We start from the raw sequence: 20731 nt of genomic DNA on the forward strand, positions 1-20731 counted from the left end.
TCTACGTTTGGAGAGTCCTCAGTAAAATCCCCCGTTTTACTAGTGCACCTTGCAGTTCTTTCCAGTTAACACTATTAACTGATGACATCACACGTGCCTGGGAGCAATGCGCTTTCTCTACATATGCTGTGTCATAATTTGCCTAGAAATGAACAGACACAGTGGTTCTAGGTATGTGCATGCTTTGTGTATTCAACAAATCAAGACGGAAACTTCCTGCAAAATTCTAAAGTTCTCTGGAATCTTTGTGGTGCCCCATGGAGGTTGGTACCCAAAGATATTCTCCTCTGCCCACTAATTTATTATACCCCTGATTTCCTCAGATGTATTCTGTTTGTTGTATGTGTGTCTCTCTTCAGAGTGCTGATTTTCCTCATCTGGTGATTTTTTTTTTGTGACTTGCTCATCTTTGTGTTACAGTCCATTTACCTGCTTGAGTGTTCAGTAGCTGACCGCCAGCGGTTGCGAGGGAGGGACAGGACGAGCTGCTGAGGGGCAAGGGTGCTAGTGCTTGTCTAATGGCGCGGCACTGCTCCACAGCCCGGGCCGCGCCCTCACTGCTTAGCCTGGGCACACGCCTCTTGACTGCTGCTTAGCACTAGCCGGCGGGGGGCGGGGGTGGGGTGGGGGTGGGTGGAGGACCTAATTGGCCCAGCTGTTCCCGGTGCAGCTCACCAATTAATCATCCTGATACATGTCTGGTGTGTCCCCCCACCCCGCTCAGCTGTCTGTGTCCACTGACTCTGGCCTGAAGCTCTTCTGACCAGTCCTACTTTTGCGGGTGTCTTTTCCTACATGTGGCTCAGGCTGTGGCTTCCTTCAGTTTACTCTCTTCCCGTCTCCCCCAGCCCCCTCATAAACTTGATCTTGTCTGCCTCCAGGAGACTGCTGATAGTCTTTTCTCATTTTCCCATGTAGATATGATTTGTATCTGTTGAATTTAAATTCAACATAAGAGTTTTCCCTAACTACCCAATTTAAAATAACTTCCCAATTTCTATGACATCACCTTGGGTTATTTTCATTACAGCATTCATCTCTACCTAATATTTATTTGTCTTTCATCAGTCTTTCTAGACCTAAATGCAGACTTTATTAGGGGCCTTATGTGTTTTGTTTACTGCTATATCTCAAGTGGCTAGGACAGTGTCTGGTATATAATAGACATTCAATGTATGATAGTTGAATTAAGTGACGTTATCATTTAAAAAAAACGGTTATCACATTGCTTGAATTACACAAATTTTAGATTTTACAGGAGGAACCAGGCTTAGCAAATATTAACCTTGCTGTTCAAGGACAAAAACCTTCATTAACCACAAATTAAGTGTCTTTGACCAAAAAACTATACATTAATCCACGGATAATATAAAATGTAGAAGTATCCAACACTTCAGCCATATGTCATTAAAGCAGAGTTTGGTGGGAGAGGGAGGCAAAGCTTTGATTTTCTAAGAACAACATTACAGAATGACCAGAAAAAGTCATAATTAACATTTGCCTATAGCTTCTATGACTATATGAGATGTCATTTATTCTCAAGTAAATTTTAAGTTGAAATGCATTATATCCTTGTGCTATATTATTATGGAGCTCCTTCAACAAACTCAAATTTCCAAATTCTCAAATTGGGTTGATGATTCACTCCATCAAATATAATTTTTTACTTTTGTTCCCTATCTCAAGAGTAAATTTGGTAGCTCCAGTCAGCTGACCAGCTAATATGTGATAGTAATGAACAGTTTTTCAATTTCAAATCATTGTTTTTGAGTTAAATATTCCTTATTTAATTATTAGATTGGAAAAAACCAGAAAAATACACTTAGGCACAGTCAGAATCATTGTGTATGTAATAACTCCATGAAAGAGAATCCCGTGTCTCAGCACATTTTGAGTAGGCCTTTATTGATAAGGACATATTTTTTCAGTCCCCATATAATTAATCTTACAAATTTATAATAACATTTTTATTTTATACATAAGAGATCAAATTTATTCCTGCATTTTTCCTTGAAAATGTTTTAATTTTATATCAAAAAAAAAGTAAAGTGGGAGTCACACTGTAGAAAATAATCAAAATTCATCTATTCCATAAAACAAATACTTACATATGTACCACTTGAAAATCTGTTTCCTGCTTCTATGCCTACCTTCAAAAGAATTATCTTAAACCTTGTCATTTATCCTGCTTCTTGTATTATTTAGGCAAAGATGCAATTTACACAATTCCAGTGAAAAACATTCTTGCTGTGGAAAAACTGGAAGAGAGCTCTTTCAACAAGAAAAATGTAAGTGACATAAATAATTTAAAGCACTTTAAACTGCATATATTACTTAGCTATAAATTTTAAGGAGGTTATTTTAGTGTTTGTTATTAATCACTAATATTTTATAATTGCTGGCTAGAACTGTGTCTTAAAATTGCCCACTGTTGTTGATGCTCACCTATCAAGTTAAGGTACTTTTCTCAATACTTTTGTTCTATCAAACTTCTCAGCTTGACGTTAAGTCTTTAATAATACTAGTCCTAACTAGTCTGTGCAACCGTATCTTCTGCTGCTCTTCAGTATGTACCATCCACTCAAGCCATCCAAGATGATTTCCTTGTTCCTTTGTATTTTCCTTCTGCTTTGCCTTTACTCATACATTTTCCTCCATCTGAAATTATCTTCCTTGATTCCTGTTTATATGATAGTCTATTCCTTTGCAGTTGTCTGGCTTCTTAAAATTATATTCTTTTGTACTATTGAGTACCATGTGATTCAGACTGTCCTGGGGACTAACTTGCTTGCAAAGTAACAATTCATAAGATACCCAAGCAACAGTTATCTAGCCAAGGAAACTATATTTCTGTTATATGCTTTTTGTGTTTCATAATGTGTTTGGTTTTTAGACTTTGTCACTAACTTTTTAATCTTAATTGCCTATGAAGATGTTCCAAGTGATACATACGGAGAAACCACTCTATGTCCAGGCAAATAACTGTGTAGAAGCTAATGAATGGATAGACGTCCTCTGCAGGGTGAGCCGATGCAATCAGAACAGGCTCAGTTTTTATCACCCCTCTGCATATCTAAACGGAAACTGGCTCTGCTGTCTGGAGACCAGTGAGAGTGCTCTCGGCTGCAAGCGATGTACTGCGTAAGTTTCTTTTTGATTAAAAAAGTTTCAAATTATTATAAAATAATAATAATTTTTTAGTATTATAAAGTGGAACGAAGTCCTGATACATGCTACAGCACAGGTGAACCTAGAAAACATGCTGAAAGAAGCCAGACACAAAGGCCATATACTGTATGATAACATTTGTGTAAAGTGTCCAGAATAGGTAAATTTCTAGAGACACAAAGTAGATTAGTGATTGTGAGGGACTAGAGGGAGGGAGGAATGGGGAATGCTAATGGGGGTACAGGGGTTTTTTTAGGGGAGATGATAAAAATGTTCCCAAATAAACTGTGATTGCACAAGTCAAAAAAAGATGAGGGGGGCAGTGTTTAAATAGATGCGCGAGTGTGAGCCTGATATTGGGGAAGAAGGGCTTAGGAGTCTCCCTCTAATTGAAGCCCTATGGATTTAAAAAGTAAAGTATGCCTTTTGTGATGAAGCATAAGTTATGAAAATGCTTTCACTTTAAGATTCCTCTCCTTTTGATTAGAGTCACAAAATGACCGAACCTCTCTTGGCCCCATTTTATTTAATTATTAAGTTAGACTAGATTCCTGAGGTTCCTTCTACAAAATTCTGTGGTTCTGTTTTTAGTCTCAGACTGTCAAAAGTCAGTAGCGTGTTAACAGAGTGAAATTTTTCCAATGTCTTTGATTTCATTTTTACCATAGAGGTGTCCCTGCAGACATCCAGATAGATATTGATGAAGACAGAGAAACAGAAAGGATTTATTCCCTTTTTACCCTCAGTTCACTTAAGCTGCAGAAAATGGAAGGTAACTATACAACTGAAATACTTTATATAACCATGATCCTTCATTACGAATTAGTGAAATGTTGTTTGGCATTTTCTTAAAGTTGAAGATACGCATAGATTTCCCAAAACGTTACTTCTATGAAAGTTGACAAACTCCCAATGGGAGCCTTTTTCATAGATATTCATCAAGTGAAAATACTGTTTTTGATAAATGGGATGATCATAATTAATAAAATGTATGTATTTTGGTTGTCTGTGCATTTCCGGGGGCGATCTCCCCAGCTTGAGCCCCTTGAAACATTCTTGTTTATACTACCAATTACATTTAATGACCTAGCTGTCTGACCAGAGACCTTCTTGCTCCTCATAGAGGCCTGTGGGACTATAGCCGTCTATCAAGGACCACAGAAAGAGCCCGATGACTATTCTAACTTTGTAATTGAGGATTCTGTAACAACCTTTAAGACAATTCAACAAATAAAAAGCATCATAGAGAAGCTAGATGAACCTCATGAAAAGTATAGGAAGAAGAGATCAAGTAGTGCGAAATATGGGAGCAAGTAAGTATTTTTAAGACACTTGAAACGTAGCTGGGACATAGTGAGACCGCCTCTGCTCCCTTGCACTCGCCTGCAGTGCAGGCCTCCTGCTCGCTTCACCTCTAAGGCCAGCTCAAAACCTTTCCCTTGCGCAAGAGTCTCCCTGGCCACTCGTACGGTGATCCTGGTCTTTTTCAGTCCTGGTATCATTTCATTCTGTTGGTGCTGTACTTTGTCACCATTTACAATGTTATATTCCACTGTAACCACTGAATCGAATACTTGGTAGTTTTCTGTTTTTGTTCTCTGATCCCCTTCCTTCCTTCCATCTCCCACAGTGCCTCTGTACCTGCTAAGCACTGAAAAACAGCCAGCTGGGAAAGTGCTAGAAGTGTCTTACAGTTGATGCTTTGGCTGCATCTCGGATGCAGATGGGCACCGCAGAGGAAAACGGCAGTAACAGTTAACACTTATCTCAGAGCTTACTCGGCGCCCTGGACAGCGTGCCCAGGACTTTACATCGTGTCCGTTAGATTGTTTGTAGTAGCAAATAACAGAAAATCCCAGTTGAAGTGGTTTACACAGTCAGACGTTTTTTAATCTCACAAATTAAGTCCTCTCTTCTATACTTGGTTAGTTCAACACTGCCATCAAGGATGGTCCAGCCACTCAGCCGTCTTCAACAAGATGATTTCTGTCTTCCTCAGGCTTATCCCCTTGTGGTCACAACTGGGCTGCAGTAGTTCAGAGCCCCACATTTTTTAATAATAGTGTCCAGAGGCAGAAAGAGCTGTTTTCTTCCACAACAGGAAAGAAACCTTGTGTAAAGTTACCTTCAGCTTCCCCTGAAACACAGGGTTGCCCAGTATTAGCACTAGAATCAGGTTTCTGTTTGCACAGAGGTACAGAGGGAGGGGATGGTTCTTGGACAGCAAGTGTTTGCCACAGTGCACACTCTCGTTGGCCTCATGGTTGCCCAGCATGGTTCTATTCCTGTTTTATAGCTAGAGAAACTGAGAGGCTCAGGGAAGTAAAGGGCCTTGCCCAGGGTCATGCAGCTGACTGGGGGAAGGGGGCCCTTTGAATCCTGGCCCCATCATCTTAAGTATTCTTTTAAAATTATGTGGATTGGTAATTATATTTGTGTTTTATAAACAATAAAAATCAGTTTGACAGGTATAAATATTTATGTTCTCCCTGGATAGAAGGCTCAGTACATTGGAAGTTTACTGTAAGCATCCTAATACTGTCTTTTCTACATTAGTGTAATTGTTTTCTTCCAACAGCAGTAACCCAGTTTTCTTGAAGCCCTGGCAAGTGTCCACATGAGGTCCTGGCCAGTGCTTGACCATCCTTCTTAAGTAGTATCGTTTCCCCCAGCCTCACACACTGTACCCCTTCCCAGCTGTATTCTTCTGTTAAAAAATACCAGTCTTTCTTGTACCAAATATTATATTTGTTCATACTATTTTCTCTATACTCCACAGGGGCAAGGGTTTTGTCCATTTTGTTCATCACTGTGTCCATAGTTTCCGAAATAGGGCCTGACACTTAAAAGATGGTCAGTAAAAACTTGAATTAATAAAGTAAGATTTGGCATGAGAGGTTATCAAGAGATTACACTTACTGGATACTATATTTGTCACTTTTTAAAATTTTCTGTTTTTCAACTTTTGAAAAATGATTTTTTTTTTATTTTCTAGGGAAAATCCAATTGTTGGGAAAACATCTTAGAGTTTGACCAGTTGATTAAGAAGAACTGGAAAATAGAACTTTTGTTGGAGTTTTTCAGTTCATCGTATATTTTGTTCATAGTATTTAAGAATGAACATTGGCTTCAGTGTCACCTGCATTCATGTTGTATTTAATATTTAATAATCAAAATGAACTGTTTGGGAATCTTGGTCTTAATGTATTCCTGGAGAATTTAAAAATCAAGATTCCCTTCATATCTTGTCTCAAAAGCCATGTTTCTGCAACTTGTTTTTAATAGAAAGAATCTTCCTGAAGCTTTGTCACAGAAGGAAAACTCCACATAGCAAGAAACCATCTCTCCTTGTAACACTCCGTGTTCTGTGGACTTTTCACTACCATTAGTGCCTGCTCTATACTGCCAACATTGTGTTCTACTAGAAAATTTCAATCCATGACTATTCAGAGCTTTCCATTTAGTTCATCTAGACCCTCCTTCAAAAAAAAATTAAAAAAGGATTTTCCTCTGGTCCGTTGGTCATTACAGATTCCACTAGGGACAGCGACAGAACAGCAGAAAGCTGCCAGAGCGTCCTTGAAAGCCAGCAGATCCTCCTGCCTATTTAGGGATGTAAACAGAACAGAACTCCGGAGGAATCAGGGAGCGTGGACTGTTGTGTGCATCTTGTTTACATTTAGGATGAGTGATGGCAGATGACATAAAATGAGATCACTAAATTTTTTTCTCATCGTTTTAAACATCAGGTACTCATTTTCTTGATTTGAGAGTTCAGGTTAACGTGACTTCCAAGGACTTCTCTTCTCAAAAAGAAGAGAAAGTAAACAGTGGGGGAAGGTGGTGGTAAAATCACTAGACTTCACCTGTGACCATGTTATTATAAGGGCCACCATAGGATGCCCCCCTCCCAGGGTAAGGTTGAGAGCTAACTCCAGAACAGTCACTCGGCGCACTTTAATAATCTGGGCCGCCCCAGATTCTACTTTAGATACTCCATGGTATCTAATCTTTATGATCAGTTGAATGATCAGTGTTTAAGTCTAGAAATAGTGCTTTCCTGAAAATGTTTATATCTCATTGCTGTTTCCTTACTGCCTGCTAGCCAAATGGAATTTGGGCAAGCAACTGTTCGAATTCTACTTTTCCCTAATAATTTACTTTTATCTTAAAAATGATAACTGTAAATAAGCAGTCGAAGCAAGTTTACCACCTTGAAGTTGAGAGGGATACACTTTGCTTCATCAGTATTAAAAACCATGGTACTCTTATTTTGTCTTTTTAAATTTTGTAAATGTGGTACCTTGAACCCTGGAGTATTTTACGTGTTTCTGTTTAAAACTGTGACTTATTAATGTAAGTCTAGCTAGTACTGCTTTTTTTGTTTCCCTGAGCATAAGCTATGTTTCAAGATAGACTTTGCCAGTTATGTTATTGGTAAGTAATTGTTTTTAAATTCTGTTACTGGATAATTATTTTTAAAGACCATTGGCACACAATCAAAGTTGTTCCATAATGACTGTAACCGAACAATGTATTTCTCTAAAGGACTTGTAAAAATCAGTTGGTTTTATTTAAGAATAAGTCCTAGTCTGCATTATAGTAGGTTATTCCTGGCCCATTTTAAAGACAAGTTTGAAAAAGTCCTTTAAATTTTATGAGCTCGTAGATTCCATACACTACACTGACTTATCAGTGTGAAAGAACTTCACATTTAGTAAATTTCTCATTTTTGAATTTCATTTCACTCAGATTGAAATTTCCTTTTAGGAGTCTCTGAGATGTCTGCCTGGAAAGGATATGTGAGCGTTGCCAGGTACCACACATTTCTCTCTTGTGGCTTCTTTAGTTATATTCTTCTAATTGTTTCTAATATCAAGTCCCCAATTATGATTGTTTTTTAAAGATCACAGCATTCTCACAGGGACCAAGGCTGTGTGAATACAGAACTCAGAATTTGAAGAGTTCAGTTACTAGTTATTTTCTTTAAAAGGGTCATGTGAACAGCCAGTTTGACTGGAATTAACCAGCTCGGCACAGCCTAAAAACAAGTAATGTGAAATGAAATTTTCTTTTAAAGTCTTCTGAAATAAGAGACCATGTCAGTGGGACCCCAGGAAAACCAAGGTACTTACTTGCTTCCAAGGGCCTCGTTCCTTGGCTGTTACTGATGAGTACTATCGTTACTACCTGATCTGCTCTTTCTGCCTTTTCCACACTTGAAGAAATACATGGCAGCTCACTTTACCCTAAAACTCTGAAAACCCCAGGAAGGAAAGAAAAGGATGATATGGAGAAACTCTTGCCATAAATGCCAGTTCTGGTTCTTAGTTTAGCCATTTTCTTAAGTCAAGATTGTGCTGATCTGTTGCTTGTTTTGTTATTGTTAGTTTTGTTTTTGTTTAGCTTTGTTTTTTAATATTCATTTAATGAGGGGAAATAGCAAAGAAGTTTTTTACTTCCAGGAATATAATTTATCAAATTGAACTATTTTATTTGCCAAAGAAATATGTTTATAATATCACGGGTAATGGTTAAGGGTCAAAACAAGACTTTCCTTATTGTACAAAAAGGGTGATGAATGATGCGGCTTTTGTTTATTTCTGAAGCCTAATTTCATTCATTTATCAGAAGGCTGCATTCAGCCCAGGTTTTAAATGTTTTTTGGTTTGTTTGTTTTTTTTTTTAAGTAGAAGCACCTTTAATTTGTTCTAACGGTACATCCTATAAAGACAAAACGCTTCAAAGCCTTTTAGGTATCCTTGCAGTATGTGAAAAATACAGGGCTCATTCTAGAGATAAACGCCAGTCTTGACTGATATTATCTGCTTCCCTTTTTATTAACTTGGAAATTAATATGTCACTAGTAAGTATTGGTTTTTAGTGTCCACTTTGAAAATGTAAGTTATCAAAATTTAATGTAGTGAATTTGTGTAACCATGTTGTATTGTTGAGAATGTATTTTTATTTAAATTTTATTTTCTTATCAAGAGTATTATAAAAATTAAAAACTTTTGTAACTGTCGCTTGGAAATAACTCAAATAAATTACAAGAAGCCTATCCATTCTTTGCGTGACCTTACTTTCTCACTAATGTAAGATTTTCTTCTCATTTCAAATTACTGTACCTCACTGCTAGTAAGGGAAGGGCAGGAGTGAGGAGTCCTCGGTAACAAAGCAGAAGAAACCGTCTGGAAAGGACATAGCAGTCTTTTCTTGCATTTAGTCTAGGCTGGTTTTTGAGCACTGTGGTGCTCATTCATTCAGCAGACTTACTTTGAGGACCTACAGGGCCAGGCAGGATGCTGAGAGCCATGCACATCCGGTAGGAGAGAATATATTCCACTCTTGTCTGGGTAAATAGTTGAGAGCTGAGTTTTTCAGCCTCTGTTAGCCTTTTGAAGAATCCCACACTCCGCTCCTTTCAGAAATGTCGACATCAGGGCCTCAGGTTTAGTCAGGTCCTGCGTGGACTCCTACTGGGTAGCTTGACTTTCAGTGCATCCTGCCGGATGTTAAACTTGACCATGCTGTGCCACTTTGCTGAATGGTCCAGGGAATATAAAGTGACAGCACCAAAGGCCAGGTTTGTTGATAATTTGTGTCCCGGACAAGAGAAGCCTAAATCCTTCTCCACTTAGTACCGTAAATAAATATCCCTAAATAAACCTTCATAAAACTTAGCCTCTGTGACACTGGAGGACTTGAAAGTTAACAAAAAGGAAGGACAAGGGTTCTCAATCTCTAAGCATGTTATTTTTATTGAGATACCAGAACCCCACTCATATTAGCCCCAGGTGTTAGAACAGGCCTCATCAGAAATATCAGAAGGTTCTAAGAGGGTTCTAGTCTATGATGTAACCAGCTAGTTCTTTAATGAGAGAGGGGGCCATACTTTGGTTGGGTGTCCCTTTCCAAATTGCATGATTCCAAAATGAAGGACACCTGAGGCCAAGCAGAGGCCCTGTATGTGCCACCAGCTGGTGTAAGTTTCTCTGCTACTCCAAGTCAACGGCCAGTGTGGCCCCTCGGAGAATCCGTCTTGGGCAGGCGTGACATGCCTCAAAGCAAACTGCCCCCAGTCCAGAGACCTTGGGTCTTGATTCCTCATATGCATCCTCATCTGAGGTTTAGTCTTTTGTGGCCAAAAGGCTCATCCTTTGGCTTGTCATGTTGCCATTTGACATCTTAGTTTGACAACACCATTTGCCAGCATATTTTAAGCTTATGCCTAGATTTCATATTGACAACAGAGAAGGTGTAACCTGTTTAAAGTCCTAGTAAGATTCATTTAGTTTTTTGCCTTGTCAAATCCTCTTTATTTCATGCCATCAAAATCTTTGTATTGATCTACTTTTTGACATGGGCTTAGATATGTGAAGTTTTGGCTCATCACAGAAAATTCTGTCTGGCATAAACAACACTGTTTTCCAAATTTAACATATTTCTCAACTCCACCTAGAACTGAGAAGGCCACGCTGCACTGTGAAAGAAGCACCCATCATTTTAGACAGACTCCATGCCGTGCTGCTCTCCTGGAGGCCATTTCCATCATGAAGCCTGAGATACCTGTGTTCATGTGGGATATTTGTTTTTAAAGTTTGGGGAACACTGGGATTAAAGTAATTCCAAATCCTGATCCCAAGTCTCAGTCCTAAACTACATCAAAAGTATGCGTCAGGAGGAAGAATACAGACAAAAATTACTGCCTCCTTGGAGCTAGCATTCTGGGGAGAGAAGGAAGATTACATCCACAGCAGTAGGTCAGATGGTAGTAAGTATTATGGAGCAAAGGAAAGCAGGGAAGGGAGACGGGGAGTGTCACGTATGGGACTGGAATGTCTGGGATACAGTTTAAAACTAGGTGGTCAGGAAGGCCTCACAAGGAAGGAGACACGAACAAAGATGTCAACAAGGTGAGGAAAGGGAGTCATAAGCCTAGGAAGGGAAAGGTCCTCCCAGGCAGAAGAAATAAAATGTGGTGTGCTCAGAAGCAGCCAGGAGGTTAGTGTGGCCAGAGCGAATTGAGTGAGGGGACGGGTAGAAGACGGGTGAGGAAGGGTTTTTGAGTAGAAGAGTGACAGGATGGTCTTGGCTGTTTTGGGTTGCTCTGAGTGCTGCATTGAGAGAAGTCTCATGGGCGTAGGAGGCGGGAGGGGCAGGCCCGCCATCTGGTCAACCTGCCCTTCGGTGGCCTCTCACAGTGGCTCAAGTTGGAGGGCTCCTGCTTTAACGCCACTGTGAGCTGGTCTGCGTGGGTCCAGGTGCTTAGACTCCTTGGATGTTCTCCCTGACACCGCTGAAGAGAGGAAACCAGCCTCTAGGTTTGGGGGCAGAAGATATTCCTAGAAGTACCAGGTCATCTCCCAACACCCTCTTAACTTCCTGGAGGTGTTAACATGAGGGGGAAAAGCTCGACGCTGAATCAAAGTGGTGACGAGCCATCCAAGGTAAAAAAATTCAAAGTTTCCAAAATATTATTGTTGGGAGTACTTAGGAGGGCTCTAGTGTGGTGCCTTTTACACAAATATTGTGAGTCACAATAAGTGTGTTTATCTTCTTTTTCCTTCAGCAAATAAGGAAACATCTGTGGGGGCGCTGATACTTATTTATTTTTGGATGAGCACCGTGATGACTGGAAATATTTCGTATGTGCTATTTCGTATGAAGCACTGCCCCTGAGGAGGAGCGAGGAGTTAATTGGTGAATAATGCAGACATTCTCTTCTAGTTAACAAGTGTGTCGCACTTGTTTTTAAGTGACATCACCCCGGGCAACTTGCTTCTCAGTAAAAGGCCAGCAGGGGGAGGAAGGCAGTCCTGGCAGAGGATGCCTCACCGAGCAATCTCAAATCATAACTGCCTTGCCTGTGCCTCAGTTTCCCCTTGTTTTTTGGCTTCATGGGGCAGCTGAGAAGGCAGATGCACTGCAGACTCAGACCTGCAGCCTCGTCTGGAGCCAGGCCCTCAGGAGGGATGTTTAAGGGCAGATCCCTACAGTGACGCCAGAAGCCTCCTGCCTGAAAAGCCTGCTGATCCACGTGACTCAGGCACTAAACCTAAGAGAAAAGGGGAGCCTGTGTCTTATGATGATGGAGGCCTGCTAAACATACAAGTAACGAGACTCTGACCACGGGCCAGGTGCAGCCCCTGACTCTACACTCTTGAGAAAAAGGCAGGACATTTGGAGACAATCATGATTTTTAAGATTGGATTGTGAGAAACAAAGCCAAATGTCCACACAGAGACTTGTACAGAAGGTTTTAGAGCAGCTTTGTTTGTAACAGCCAAAAAGTGGAGACAACCTAAATGTCCCTTAACAGGTGAATGGATAACCAAACCAAAACAGATGGATAACCAACAATAGAACTCACTGCCCAGCAAAACGAAGAGATGAACTAGCAAACCCAACAACAGGGGTGAATCTCAAAGTCGCTATTTTGAGTGAATGAAGCCGGGCAAAAAAGGGTATGTGCTGTGCGGTTCATTTGCATAAAACTCTAGAAAATACAAACGAGTCTCCAGTGACAGAAAGCAGACCAGCAGTCACCTGGGCGGCGGGGGCTGGGGGAAGGGTCACAAGGGCACAAGGAAACGGAGGCTGGATCCACTCTCTCTCTTGACTGGGGTGTTGGTCTCATGGCGATTACACGTGTCAAAATTTATCAAATTATACACTTGAAGATGTCCAGTTTATTATATGCCAATTATACATCGGTGAACTTTAATATGGATTATCAGTTCGGACTGTTTCTTGGAGAAACTGGTCACATTTCTGCTAGCATCCCTCCCCTTCCTGGCTGAGTTGGAAAAAGATATTTTTTTCTTCTTTGAAAATTTTATTTTATTTGTTTGTTGTTATTTTGGGGGAGGGAGAGGTAATTAGGTTTATTTTTTAAATGGAAGTACAGTGGATTGAAACCAGGACCTCACGCATGTGAAGCAGGCACTCTACTACTGAGCTATACCCTCCCCCTGGAAACAGATTTTTGTGGGGCGCTGCTGACATCAAAAGAGAGAGAGAAATGGGTGTTCCAGATAATGGTGTGTGCACCTGTGAGTGTTCAGGGCAGGGATGAATAAATCTCTCTCTTTCATAGCAACTGTGATATTAATAATCAACAACCTGAGCATCTGCCGTCTGCCAGGCTGAACGTTTTATAAACGTTCTCTTATTTAATGTTCACACAACCTTATGAGGAGATGCTTCTGGACCCATTTTACAGAGCAGGAAACTAAGTCTAAGGGAGATGACATAACTGCCTAAGAAGTGGCCAGCAGATCCAGGGTTTGAAACAGGTATTTACATACTTTTCAAATTTTCTACAATGAACATGTACTAACCAGAAATATCTTTCAATCTTGCAATTATTATAACCGCTTTGTAACAACACTCAAACATTTTTCTTCTGTAAGGATAATTCCCACAACTACTGAGCCAATTAGCTGCCACATGCTTAACCTCTCCTTTCAATCTACACTTAAGAATGGGAAGTGGAGGCTCAGAGTAGGTGATCTCTATGTCCAAAACAACAAAGCTAAGGAGTGGGAGAGCCAGGGTTTGAACCCAGGACACTCTGGGTCTGGAATGCTTGTCCTTTTCATAGTCTTAGCACCATATCCTACCGCATCCCACCAAATGCTCACAAGGCCATTTAACTCCTGAAGTCCCCTCCAGTCTCGATTGTGCATGCAGATTTAGCAGAGCTGAAGTCACCGTGTCCATCTGTCACTGCTCTATTTTCTCCTCTGCAGGCCAGGGAAGCAATCTATGAAATCTGCAGTTTATGTGTCTCCCAACTGCCTCCAGGCCCTCAGATGCTTTCTCAATGGAGACCCCAGCCACGCTGGTGTCATATCACTTTGATACCCAGACAAAAAGCAAGAAAAAAATTCAGAGGCCATCTCGCTCATGCAAAATCCTAACTAGAAAAGCAGCAAACCAAATCAGGCATTGACCAGCAACTAAACGATGACATGACCAAGTTGGGTTTATCTCAGACAAGGTTGGTTTAATATTAGTATCCAAAACTGAAATTCAGCTGAGTGAATTTTGAAGACCTTTCTGGCTTTATTCACCAACTCACAAGTGAGACAGCACCCCATCAGGGAGATGGAAAGGAGCTGTGAGGAGCTGGGCAAAGTGAAAGACTTCTACAGGCAGAATGGGGCAGGGACAAGGGAGGCACACTGGGCCAAAAAGCAGGGTGAGTACTGCAGGGTTACTTTCCTCTAGGAGATGGCAGGGGTCTCTCAGGCAGGTGACCTCACTAGTGCTGATCAGGCAATTCCTGACTGATTCAGTTTAAGATTCCATTACTGGGAGAGCCAGAAACTGTAAGTCTCAATTTGGTGATGTGGGGCTTAGCATGACTGACTGCGTTTGGGGCCTGGTGTCTTCTTTTTAACATTAGAAAATCTATTAATGTAACCGACCACATGAACAGATTGAAGAAGTAATACGATCATCTAAATAGAGACAGAAAAGATTGAATAATGATTAAACAAAACTATAAAAAACGAGAAACCAGATAAAGGACATCCCTAAAATACTACGGCAGATACCATTCTTAACAGTGAAGCACTGTAAGCTTAAAACAATGGAACAAAAATATACAAAGAGCCCATACAACTCAATATTCAAAAAAAAAAAACAAAAAAACAGAACCCAATCAAAAAATGGGCAGAAGACCTAAATAGACATCTCTCCAAAGAAAACATACAGATGGCCAACAGGCACATGAAAGGATGCTCAACATCACTAATTTTTAGAGAAATGCAAATCAAAATCAAAACTACAATGAGAAATATGTGTAGTTTAATGGAGGAACCATACCACAATAAAAAAAAAAAAAAAGAAACTACAGTGAGGTATCATCTCACACCAGTCAGAACGGTCATCATCAGAAAGTCTACCAATAATAAATGCTGGAGAGGGTTTGGAGAAAAGGGATCCCTCATGCACTGTTGGTGGGACTGTACATTGGTGTAGCCACTATGGAAAACTGTATGGAGGTTCCTTAAAACACTAAAAACAGAGTTACAATATGATCTAGCAATCCCACTCCTGGGCATATATTCAGAAAAGACAAAAATTCTAATCCAAAAAGATACATGCACCCCAATGTTCTAGCTACACTATTTACAGTAGCCAAGATATGGAATCAACCAAGTGTCCATCAACAGATGAATGCATAAAGAAGATGTGAGATAAGATAGATAGACATATATATACAATGGAATACCACTCAGCCATAAAAAAAGAATGAAATATTACCATCTGCAGCAACATGGACGGACCTAGAGGTTATCATACTAACTGAAGTAAGACAGAGAAAGACAAACAGCATATGATATCTCTTATATGTGGAATCTAAAAAAAAAATGCAAATGAACTTATTTACAAGACAGAAACAGACTCACAGACATAGAAAACAAACTTATAGTTACCAAAGGAGAAAGGCAGGGGTGGATAAATTAGAAGTATGGGATTAAAAGATACACACTACTTTATATAAAACAGATAAACAACAAAGACTTACTGTATAGCACAGGGAACTATATTCAATTTCTTAAAACAACCTATAATGGAAAAGAATCCAGAAAAGAATATGTATGTGTAATATGTATATGTATACCTGAATCATTTTGCTGTATACCTAAAGCACAATATTATAAATCAACTATACTTCAATTTAAAAAAATGGAACATGAAAATGCCTGTTCTTATAACTAATCATTGCATATATAGGTCCCAGCTAGTACAAATAAGGAAAGAATAAGAAATAAAAGATGAAATGATTGGAAAAAATATTAAATCAGGTGATAGTCTTCATAGAAAAACCACTAAGACACTACAACCAAACTAATAGAATAAGAGATGTGATCAAGACCGTTGGACATGGGTCCCATACTAATTGTGTTTTTACATATCAGCAACAGGTTAAAAAAAAAAACTTTTTTTAAATAAAATGCCATATATAACAACAATAAAACAGATAATATACTTAAGAGAAAATCTAACAAGATAGACATCTATGGGGAAAAATTATAAAATGTAATTCTAAGATTCATTAGAATAAACTATTTGAACAAACTCCAAACTCTCCACAGTACAACATAATAGAAGTTTTATACTTTTTTTCTTGCTCTCCTAGCAGTTCAGTGTCGGTCTTCAGTGAGAAGACTTCCATACAGGAATTGGGGGACCCAGTTTCTTTCATTCTGTGGCCTCATCACTTCTTGGGGGTCTCAGAACCCTCTTCATGATCCCCTGCATGTCTACAGCTAGGGGAAGAGCTGGAGCAGGCAAAATTCCAGAGGAGAGCCAGGCCTGGGAGTGCTGAACAAGGCTCTCTCTGCTCTCATTCCACAGTTCGGAAGCCACCCGCAGGGGCCACACCATGCTTCTAGGGAAGCTGGGAGATGCAGTCCTGCTGTGAGCTAAAGAAAAGGGAGTGAGCTCAGTGAACCACTAGACAGTTCTCGGCCACAGACATGAGAGAAGATCAAAATAAATATTTATTGATAGGAAGACTCAATATCACAAAAGCATTAATTATCCCCAACTTGACTTTTAGATTCAGTGCGATGCCAGTCAAAATTCCAACAGAGCTTCCCATGGAACTTGAAAACAGCTGATTTTAAAACATACATTAAAGAGGAAATGACCAAAAATAGCCAAAATTTCAGCCAAGATGGTGAAGTAGAAGGAGCTGGAGCTCACCTCTCACAGACACACCAGGATCACAACTAACTGCAGAACAGCTATCAGTACAGAAGACTGGGAACTACCAGAAAAGATCTTCTGTAGATAAAAACTTGAAGAAACCACGATGAGACCAGTAGGCGGGGCAGACTCACCACATAATCAGGTCCCAAACCCCCAGGATGAGTGACCCACAAACTGGAGAATAATTATATTGCAGAAGTTCTCCCAAGGAAGTGAGGATTCTGAGTCCCATGTCTCCCCAGACTGGGGGTCTGGCACTGGGACGGGGAGCCCCAGAGCGTTGGGCTTTGAAGCCCAGTGGGGCTTGATTACAGGAGCTCCACGGGACTCGGGGAAGCAGAGACTTTATGCTTAAGGGTCACACAGAAAATCTCACGCTCACTAGGACCAAGGGCAAAAGCAGGAATTTCATACAAGCCGGGCCAGACCTGCCCACTAGTCTTGGGGATCTCCTGGGGCGGCTGTAGCTCACTCTGAGGACATAGACATGGTAGCAGACATTTGAGGGTGTTCTTCTGAACGAACTCTCCTTCCTGGAGGCTGACATCTTGCTTGGACATTAGCACTGAGACTTGGTCCCACCCAACAGCCTTTAGGCGCCAGCACTGGGACACCTCAGGCCAAACAACTAGCCAGACACACCCCCCAACTCATCAGCACACAGACTGCCTGAAGAATTCCTGACCCCACAGTTGCCCTTAGATATGGCCTTGTCCACCAGAGGGCCAACCTAGCTCCACCCAGTAGTGGGTAGGCACCAGCCTCTCCTGCCAGAAACTGGCACAAGCCTCTAGACCAGCCTCACCCACTAGGTGGCAGACATCAAAAGCTGGAAAAGTTTGATCTTGCAACCTGTGGAACAAGTCCGCAAACAAGGCCAGAATCTAACCTGAGGCCAGTTGGCCACAGGCCCCTGGGTGATGAGAGGGGAATGCACAGGTGGGACACATAGGATGTCTTCCTACAAGACATTCTCCAAGGTCGAGAAACGTTACTAACCTGCCACATGTATAATAATACAAATAGAAATTTTAACAAAATGAGGCAACAGAGAAATACCTTCCAGACAAAGATAAAAGCCCAGAAGAACTAAGTGATGTGGAGATAGGCAATCTACCTGAGAAAGAGTTTAGAATTAAGATTGTAAGAATGATCAAAGATCTCGGGAGAAGAATGGATGAACAGAGCGAGAAGATAGAAGTTGTTAGCAAAGAGATAGGAAAAAAAAAAAAAAAAGAACCACCAAACAGAGATGAAGAATACAAAAACTGAAATAAAAAATACACTAGAAAGAATCAACAGTATACTAAACAAGGCAGAAGAGCAAATCAGTAAGCTGAAAGACAGAGTGGTGGGACTCACTGCCACAGAACAGAAAAAAAGAAAAAAGAATAAAAAGAAATGAAGACAGTTTAAGAGACCTCTGGGACAATATAAAGCACATTAATATTCACATTATAGGGGTCCCAGAGGAGAAGACGGAAAGAAAGGGCCCGAGAAAATATCTGAAGAGATAATAGCTGATAAATTCCCTAACCTGGGGAAGGAAACAGTCCCCCAAGCCCAGGAAGTGCAGAGTCCCATACAGGACTAGCCCAAAAAGGGACACACCAAGACATATTATAATTAAAATGTCAAAAATTATAAGATAAAAAGAGAATATTAAAAGCATCAAGGGAAAAGCAACAAATAACATACAAGGGAACTCCCATAAGACCATCAGCTAATTTTTCAGCAGAAACTTTGCAGGCCATAAAGGAGTGGCATAATATATTTCAAATGATGAAAGGGAAAAATCTACAACCAAGAATATTCTATCCACCAAGGCTCTCATTCATATTTGATGGAGAAATCAAAAGCTTTACAGACAAGCAAAAGCGAAAAGAATTCAGACTACCAAACCAGCTTTACAACAAATGCTAAAGGAACTTCTCTAGGTGGGAAAGACAAGACCACAACTAGAGATAAGAAAATTACAAAATGGAAAAGCTCAGAGGTAAAGGCAAACACACAGTAAAGGGAGGAAATCATTCTCACAAAAACTAGGAGGAAGGGGAAAAGACAATAGTAGTAAAGTCATCTGTATTCACAATAAGCGGTTAAGAGATACACCAAACAAATGTAAAATATGATATCAAAACCAGCAAGCGTGAGGGGAGGAGAGTACAAACACAGGGTACTTAAAATGCATTTGAAAATAAGACATCAGCAACTTACAGCAATCACATTTATATACAGAATGTTATACCAAAACCTTATGGTAACCACAAACCAAAAATCTATAATAGATATACACACAAAAACGAAAAAGGAATCCAAACATAACACTAAAGAGAGTCACCAAATCACAAGAGAAGGGAACAAAAGAAGAAAAGGAAGAAAAAGACCTACTAAAACAAATCCCAAACAATCAACAAAATGGCAATAAGAACATATATATAGATGATTATCTTAAATGTAAACGGACTAAATGCTACAACTAAAAGACACACACTGGCTGAATGGTTACAAAAACAAAACTCATATATTTCCAGCCTATAGGAGACTCACTTCAGATCTAGAGACACATGCAGACTGAAAGTCAGAGGATGAAAGAAGATATTCCACACAAATGGAAATCAAAAGAGGGCCAGAGTAACAATGCTTATATCAGACGAGATAGACTTTACAATAAAGACTGTTACCAGAGACAAAGAAGGACACTACATAATTATCCAGGGATCAATCCAAGAAGAATATATAGCAATTGTAAATATATATGCACCCAACATAGGTGTACCTCAACATGTAAGGAAAATATTAACAGATATGAAAGGAGAATTGACATTAATATAATAGTGAGGGACTTTAACATCCCACTTACACCACGGGACAGATCATCCAGACAGAAAGTCAGTAAGGAAATACAGGCCTTAAATGATGCATTAGACCAGATGGGCTTAATTGATATCTATAGAGCATTCCATCTGAAGGCAGCAGAATACACATTCTTCTCAAGTGCACATGGAACATTGTCCAAGATAAATCACATGTTGGCCCACAAAGCAAGTCTTGGTAGATTTAAGAAAATTAAAATCATATCAAGCATCTTTTCCCACCACAATGCTATGAGATTAGAAATCAACTACAAGAAAAAAACTGAAAAAAACCACAAACATGTGGGTGCTAAGCAATATGCTACTAAATAACCAACGGATCACTGAGGAAATCAAAGAAAAAATCAAAAACTACTTTGAGACAAATGAAAATGAAAACATGAAGATCCGAAACCTCTGGCATGCAGCCAAATCAGATCTAAGAGGGACGCTTATAGCGGTAAGAGCTTACCTCAGGAGACAAGAAAAATCTCAAATAAACAACCTAAACTTACACCTAACGCAATTAGAGAAAGAAGAACAAATAAAACATAAAGTTAGTACAAGGAAAGAGATCATAAAGATTAGAGCAGAAATAAATGAAATAAAGAGTAAAAAAAAAAAAAATAGAAAAGATCAATGAAACAAAGAGCTGGTTCTTTGAAAAGATTTTTAAAAAATGGATAAATCTTTGGCCAGACTCACTGAGAAAAAAAAAGGGAGGGCCCAAATTAATAAAATCAGAAATGTAAAGGGAGAATTTACCACCATCACCATAGAAATACAAAGGATCATAAGAGGCTACTATGAGCAACTAGATGCCAACAAAATGGACAGCCTAGAAAAATGGACAATTTCTTAGAAAGGTGCAATCTCCCAAGACTAAACCAGGAAGAAATAGACAATATGAACACACCAATTACCAGCACTGAAATTGTATCAGTAGTTTAAATATTCCCAACAAACAGGACTAGATG

At 39.8% G+C, this 20731-nt stretch overlaps 1 protein-coding gene across 7 annotated transcripts in view; it reads left to right on the plus strand.

The window, feature by feature from the left end:
* RASA2 (RAS p21 protein activator 2) overlaps positions 1-10807 on the plus strand; it is a 113922-nt gene extending 103115 nt beyond the window's left edge. For 2 of the 7 annotated variants that reach the window (XM_064491663.1, XM_031445651.2), the window contains exons 20-24: positions 2206-2288; positions 2933-3141; positions 3837-3940; positions 4292-4481; positions 6164-9231. In XM_064491663.1, coding sequence (XP_064347733.1) covers positions 2206-2288; positions 2933-3141; positions 3837-3940; positions 4292-4481; positions 6164-6194 — 617 coding nt within the window. In that variant the 3' untranslated portion in view covers positions 6195-9231. The other 5 variants (XR_010383194.1, XR_010383190.1, XR_004134512.2 and 2 more) reach the window with 5 other exon arrangements.
* The last annotated feature ends 9924 nt before the right edge of the window (positions 10808-20731 follow it).

Source organism: Camelus dromedarius, chromosome 2, assembly GCF_036321535.1.
Source record: "Camelus dromedarius isolate mCamDro1 chromosome 2, mCamDro1.pat, whole genome shotgun sequence".
Lineage (NCBI taxonomy): Eukaryota > Metazoa > Chordata > Mammalia > Artiodactyla > Camelidae > Camelus > Camelus dromedarius.